This window comes from Pinus tabuliformis, chromosome 5_1 (genome assembly GCF_031772625.1).
Source record: "Pinus tabuliformis cultivar Carrire ecotype Pingquan chromosome 5_1, CPIR1, whole genome shotgun sequence".
Classification (NCBI taxonomy): Eukaryota; Viridiplantae; Streptophyta; class Pinopsida; order Pinales; family Pinaceae; genus Pinus; species Pinus tabuliformis.
Window position 1 is genome coordinate 419,577,215 of NC_142305.1, and position 7,543 is coordinate 419,584,757.

The window sequence follows — 7,543 nt, forward strand, 5'->3', positions numbered from 1 at the left end:
ATTTATACAAAAAGTTTATTACAAAATATCTCAAACTAATTTGAGAATTAATCTAGGAAAAGGAAAATATCTTCTTGCAAGAAGATAGAGACAACTATTGAACTGTTTCATGTTGTCCCTTTTATTTTTGTTTTGCTGGCTGTAGACTTTGATTTTTAGCCCTTTATGATGGAAGGTTGTTTGGCTTTCATGCTGGATATACTGTTTGACTTTCATATTTCATCTGATACTCTTTCAACTAATACACTTTGACTATGCTGACATGTCTTCATCCTTTTACTTTTCTCATTTACTTTTTCACTGTACACTTATAATTTACAGTTTATAATTTATTGTGTTTTTACTATAGTAAATCATTCAGTATTTTCCATGTTCCTTCATCTAGTAATTGGATGTTGAGCATTTTCCTATATATCTCATCAGCCTTTGTATATTTGGCAAAGGCTTGTTAATAAATAAGTGTTTCACCTCATACTGGAGGTAAAACAGATTTTCAAAAGTTTGGTGTAATACTATGCCAGTTGGTATTCCACTCATTCATGAAGTATTTGCCTATTCTCTGGCCACTTCTCTGATTTTCTTGTTGTAGTCCTCCTATGTCATCAATTTATCATTTTTGACTAAGGGAATAGGTAGTCCATTTTCTCTTAAAAGCTCAAACTTGGTCATAAACCTGTCAATGACTAGTTGCATGGTTTGACACTTATATTCTAAATTTAACATTAATTTTTTGTTGGCTAGGACCCTCTTGACTTCCAAAATGGTACTTGTCCTGTAAGGTATGTCAAGTTCTTGTAGCTCATATTTGTTCTTGGAGTTGAGGAATTGAATAATTCTTACTACTTCCTCTCGCATTTCTTCAAGCTCTTCTTTGACCTTTTGGATGGCTTCTATAGCATGTTTGATTAAGTTTATCTGCTCAAAAATGACTTGAATAGTTGGCCAAATATCATTGACAGAGTCAATGACATTGGCCCATAACAATTGTTTGGTCTTTCCCAAGGGCTCGCTCAGTGTTAACTCTTTCTCCAGGATTTTCACTCTCTCATTCATTCTGGTATCTTTCTGTTGTTCTTCCTTATGCATGATCTGGGCTAACCTACAATCTGTCTCAAGGCTGGTAAGTTTCTCTTTTAACTTGTTCATTTCACTAGTCTGAATGGACATTTATTCCATTGCCTTGACAAGCCTATTTGCTTCATCACTTGTGGTACCTATTGTTATTGATGCCGTTGTTGATGTAGTTGTTGTTTCTGTTAGAAATGCAGTTGCCATTGGACCAGTGGGAGCAAATGTTGCTGCCAATGTGGAAGGCACAACGATGTTCACTGTAGGAATGATAGTTGGAGGAGCACTGTCTAGACTAGATTGTTTGAGCCGGATCAAGCTATCTAGTTCTTTTTCCATTTCTTTGAACCAGTCATTGAGTTGCAGCACCAAGTCCATCATCTCTCCATGATTTGTTTCACTTTCTAGGACTTCTTTTGTTTGAGGGTGTTGTGACTAAGGTAGCTTGAGTTGTTTCTTAAGGGCTACAATGTCTTCATTTCACTTCTTAATTAATTTTTCAACAGCCTTGATGTCCTTTTGGTCATGGCCCAGCTCAATGATCAGGTCTTCCAAGGATTTGATCCTTGTGTCTTTGGTGCTGGAAGAAGATTTCTCTAGTTTGTACTGTGTTGTCACATTGTCTAATGAGTCCCTGAGCTTGAATGTTGTCATTGCTTTTGCTGTGAGGGTGGAGTAGATCATCTCTCTGGCTTGCTTGTGAAATTCTATTTGATCTATGGATGCACATCCCTCACTAAGACCTCAAAGTTGGCCTTCTTGTAGTCTAATGTGGTTTTAGGCTGCTGTACAGTAGGCTGTAAGAAAGACACCTGCATTTTACCTTCTTTGATGTCAAAGGCTGACATCAATCTGCTCTGGTTTGGTGGTGTCATCTGCATGTACTTGGCATAAGTGTCTGCCTTGAGCTTCTCATTCCTCATTTTAATCTCCTTGAATATTTCCTTGATATCTACTTCCTTGTCAGCTGGCCTGACAAAGGAAGACACCTCCACACTCTTTTGTCTCTATATAATCTGGGTGTTTGAAGAGGAGGGTTGTTGTGTTTCTGCTGATGCAATAGTCTCAATTGTTTGTCTACTCCTTTGCCCCATTGCATCAATATCAATCATTTCTACTGATGTAATGTTTTCCTCCTGTTCATATACAGGAGTCAATTTGGGCCTTTTGCTTAGTAGGAACTGTTGATCAGTGGTGTCCATAGAAGAATTTGATGTTTCCTCCCTATTTCTTTTAGGATTATTTTCCTCATTAGGAGGAGTTTGAATGATGGGAGGGATATTCATTGGCTCTTTCAACTCTGGGACCTGCAAGAAAGAGCTTTGGTCAAATTGTTTCTCCAAGTCAATCTTGGGTAGTGGATGTAAGGTCCCAGCTTGACCTTTTTCCTAAGTTTGTTTATAACCCCATGAGGGCCATAATGCCAAATGAAACTATTCTTGAATTTGAATTGTTGGAGTATCTTATCAGCTTCAGGCCCAACATCTCTGGTGTTGCAGATGAAAGGGCCCATTTGTTTTTTCATCTTAAAATTTGTTTTCTTCCTAGCAGCTAGGAAGTTGACTTCATCTGCACCTATCATTTGCCTGAAGTATTCTAGGGCAAATATTCTCATTGGGAGATACTTAGGAAATTTGTGGAGGGTAATTCACAACCATAGATCCTAATTTCAGTATGATTCTGGTAGAGGTACCAGTCTACTAATCTTTTATTCTTTGCCAATTACAATACTCTCTTGATCTCAGTATTGATTCTAGGTTGAGTGCTAAAAGTCAGCATGTTCATGACAGGGTGTACAAATCAATCTATGAAGTCTTTGTATGTGAATGTTGTGTTATACCTATGGACTCAGGATGTCCAATAGATGACTGATCTTTCCTTTCCCCTAGTATCTGTTTTATGAATCTTCACTGGGAACTTGTCTATTTGGTAATACAGGAACATATGAAACAACACTAAAGAGTATTTGAAGACTCTTTCAGTGGGAAATCTAGTGAACTGTTCATGCATTTTGTCTGTAATGAACTGGGCATAATCATACATAATGGCAGGATGTTGGCCTGGAGTGAAAATGGACAAGAAGGCCATGATTATTTCATCCACAAACTCATCTGATGTGAATCCTAGGATGCTTGAGATCATGGTGATTATTCTCCTACCAGTCTCTGAAAAAAGTAGAAAAAACATCGGGTGGAATGTCTTTAGGAGTATGGTGCTCCTTAATGATGAAATTCTGAAATATTTGTTTGATCTTAGCTGGGTCCAATGTGGTGTATAGGTCCAACAGGTGTGCAATGGACAAAGGAGTCAAATTGTGGCTGGGTTGGATTTGAAGCATCTGGTTAATAGACTCAACAGTAATTGAAAACAAGAAGTCCTGGTTTGGGGCAATTATAGCCCTTTGGCTAGGGATGTAACATGCATGGTAGAAATGTACAATGTCTGGGAATGGATGGGATTCTGGGAATGTATAATTAGGCAAACTTTATTCCCAAAGGTTGATGTCATCAACATGGTTGAGAAACCTATCCTTGGCCCAACAATGGATTTTCAGAAGGTTGTCTTGGGTGACTGTGTCTTTGATTTGAAAATCTCTATCTGCCAAGGTCAAATGGTCAATGTCTAAATGAGGGGTTGTCACTGGTCTAAGATCTAGAGAGGTTGGGGCAGCCATTTATGTGATAAAATGTGGCAAATTGGGCTTTATATGGCTTTGGGAGTGAAACTTGTGTAATTAAATACCCAGGGTATGGTACTAGATGGTTGCGGGTTGGGGTTCTGGTACTTTGGGAATGGTAGGCTCTCAATTAAATTGAAATTAATTAAATTGTTTCAGTTATTTTAAGAATTTAATGTTCTTTGTTTAAAGAGAGGGTAATTCTTGGTTCTTGTTCAAATACCTAGAATTTTCGGTCGGAGCTGCAGCTGGTTTTCAATTGGGGTTTGCAAAGGGCTTCGACATCTAGGATGGTGTGCAGTGGTGGCGTCAGAAGGCTTTGATGATTGAAAGCTAGTCGTAGGAGTTCGGAAGGCACAGGTGCTTCAGAGGTTCAGCAGTGTGATTTGAGTGAAAAGGGTGAAAATGGGGGTCGGAAGGCTTTTAATTGCGAAGGGTTGTAAAAATGGCAGGGAAAAATGCTTTATGAACAGTGCTGGTTTTATTTTGGTAGGGAGGTGGTTTTGGAGGCCATTGCATTGCTTATGGTGGTCGGGTAGTATTTTGCTAGGGAAATGCAATCTATGCCAAGGCCGACACATTGGAAAATGGGCCCCGAGCAAAACCGCCCATATCACATGCTCTCGGGTCGTTAAAGTTTGGACATCACGCTAGCACAATATGGGCGATGGTCGTTGGATCTAGGGGTGGATGATCGTATGGCCATCATGTGGGAAAGTTGCGTGGTTGGGTGATGGGGCAGAGTTTAGCGAGACCCATGTGTTTTAATCATTGTTTAGAGTAATTAACCCATGCTTAATCACATATTAATTAAAAAGCAGAGTTTTAGCAGTAGCAGGGTTAGTTTACCTCACTAGGGTGGCGGGTTAAACTTGAGTTTTGTCGAGGAAATGGTTAAGTGGCGGAGTTAGTGAGGCAGGGGGGTTTTAGAGTTATGATAAAGGGTTTAGATGGGTTTTGGGTAATTATTGAAGGGAAAAAATGATTTTAAAAGGGGCAAATGGGTTTCACACTTAGGGGAATGGATTTTAGGAGTATTTGACTAGGGAAATGTGTGAAACTAAGGGGTAGGAGTAAAAATGAGGGGGAAGGGGTTTTCATAAGCCATGAAGGGGTAAAGGGGAAATTAGTGAGTACATAGTGGGGGTGAAATGTAATGAAAGGGGATTTAGGCAGATCAGCTTATGAGCATGCTTTTTTCATTGATAACTGCTCCTGCACACTTGAAACACATAGTTAAGCATGATAGTAGTGCTTATGCTCCAAATGACTTGTATTTCTGCAACCTTTATTTACTTACCCTTTTACCTACCCTAATATTTTTTCTTCAGTTTGGTGGGTGCACTTAAGCTAGCAAACCATTTTCTTTCCTTTATTCTTTTATGAAACAAACTATCTACTTCTAACATTATATCTTTCAAGGGCTCATATTAAATTGATGAGCTCCTTTTATTTCTTTATCGATCTAATGATCTGCCAAGATTAAACTGTTTGGTCAGATTTTTATTCTCTAACTATAAACATGAAATTCAAAGCATGAAATAGTCAATATTAAGTAGTTTGACTATCTTGGGTTGTGGCCTGTATGACAAGCTACACAAAACCATTATTTAAGGCATTAATAGTAAAAAGTAGTGGCACTTGGACTTGCACACTTTCATGTTCTGTTTTTCTTTTGGGTTTCATGTTTTTTTCATTTTTTGATCTTTTTTATCTTTTCTTATTTTTCTTGTCCTTTCATATTTCTTTCAGGACATACCTTCTTAACATTTTTTAATTTTAATATGGAAAACATTTTCAGAAAGCAAAGGTATGTATAATATTACAAGAGTTAACCTCAACCAATTCAAAATTATGAATCCTATTACTATAGGACTCTAACATGGTCCCAGGAATATGCTCCAGCCCCTTCCTCAGCACTCGGCTCTTGTTCGCATCATCATGTTCAAGCTTTGAAGCTTGCATCCACAGCTTCACCGAATTGGGGATCGCCTTTACACCACGCGCAATGACCGCTTTGGCTTCATCCGGACTCGCCAATCTGCAAGCCTCCAACCATACATCTTCATTCTTTGGGCATTCTTCACAACCTGAAATGTTCAATATAAAGAAACGAATCGTAAAAGCCGAACATGTAAGAAAAAATATTGAAAGGTTTACTGGAATCTGGAATTTGACTCTTAACAAAATAAGAGGACCCATAATTCATAAAAATACAAAACAGACAACACTTTTGAATCAAATATCCTTCTAAATAAAAAAAAACTTGCAGCCTACATAACTGAGAAGTTAAATCACCAAAATCAAATCTCTATAAATAGGATGTTCTAATAGAAATGAAACCTTAAAGAGCTGACACTTCTCAACTAAATTTTAACTGAATTCTGATTAAATTCAACTCCCGAATTTGAATTAATAAAAAGGTTTTGCAGGGCAGGAACATACCTTTTTGAATCAAATGTCGTGCAGCCTGTGTCTTCCCTGCAACCTCCTCTAGCCTCGCCGCCGCAATCCAACCAAGAGGATGCTTCGGGTTAGTCTGCGTAACCGACTTGAGCAACAATCTGGCCTTTTTAATATCCGAAATCTCCGCATCACTGGTAATCTTCATACTCTTGAGATCAGTCAGATACCCCTTGGGATCCACTACAGTCAACCCTAAAACCGAATCAGATAGCCTATCGAGCTTCAAAGACAGCACAGTCCCTCTCCCCTCTCCAACAGCCGTGAGATCAGTCACCGACGTCTGTGCCCAGGGTGTCTCCGTGCCACCGGCAGCCCTGCTTTTCGGATCCAATGCACTGACGTGCTCCTTCTCTTGCCTGGCCTTCTCCAGCAATGTATCCGGAACTGGAACAAAACTCTCAAACCTCTTTTTCTTGTTCCGAAGCGAATAATCCCCAATCTTTAGTATGCTGTCCCACTCCTCGGTGGAGAGCGTATACAATTTCCTCTTAAGGTCTGCAAACTGCTCTGTAATTTTAGGGTTTGAGGCTCTGTACTTCTCAATCTCCTGTTTCAGCCTTGCCTCCTGCCGGTCCTTGCGGCGAGAGTTCGTTCTTTTATCAATGCTCTCCTAGACGACATCGGATTCGTTGTCGTCCTCATTGTATTCGGCAGAGGCAAACAAACCCACATCATTACCCTCAAATTCATCGAACTTCTGGTTCTCATCATATCCCTTCTCGTCGTCTACTTCTTCCTCCTCTTCGGCACCCGCGGCACCGCACTGCCCTTGCCCTTGCCCTCTGCCCGCTGACGCGCCTCCTATGGTAGTGGCGGAGCAGTCTGGCAGGTCCGGGGCGGCCCTCGCAGGCCCGATATCAGACCGCGTGTGGTGAACCCCGTGGCCCCTCGGCCCAGCCCGGCCACATAGTTCGGTGGGGTTTTGTGTTGAGAAACTCCAGGCGGGGCCGGGGAACAGGGGCGCCTGCATTCTTCCTGCAACGAGGAGTCGCAAAGGCGGCAGCTAATAGAACAGGTTTCCAAGTGATCACTCTGTCAAGTTGCAGACCCTCTCAGCGGCGTCAACACCTCCCTTCGCCTGACGATTTGATTTCCTGCAGTCGACTGAACCGAAGTGTATCGCACCAACACGATTCGTGAACCCCGTCAATTGGAAACAAAAACAGGATCCTGGGAAGGAATAGAGTCCAGACAGGAAGTATTTCCCACCCGAATGCTCGTTGGTTGCCCCGACCAGCTATTAGTGGGTATCTAAGATTGTGCCATGACAGTTTGTACATGCAAAGGTTGAGGGCCTCGGGATTGTGATAAAGAGGACCCCGTGAGAATGTG

The 7,543-nt window shown here is 40.8% G+C and overlaps 1 protein-coding gene across 1 annotated transcript; it reads right to left on the bottom strand.

Moving 5' to 3' along the window:
* Positions 1 to 2,075: 2,075 nt before the first annotated feature.
* On the bottom strand, positions 2,076 to 7,181 carry LOC149165267 (protein STABILIZED1-like). The gene is made up of 4 exons (XM_089429767.1): positions 6,882 to 7,181; positions 6,191 to 6,821; positions 5,666 to 5,835; positions 2,076 to 2,375 (listed from the first exon to the last, which is right to left on the bottom strand). Exons 1-4 carry the CDS (start codon positions 7,179 to 7,181, stop codon positions 2,076 to 2,078), a joined length of 1,401 nt encoding a protein of 466 aa, XP_089285893.1.
* Between the last annotated feature and the right edge of the window lie 362 nt (positions 7,182 to 7,543).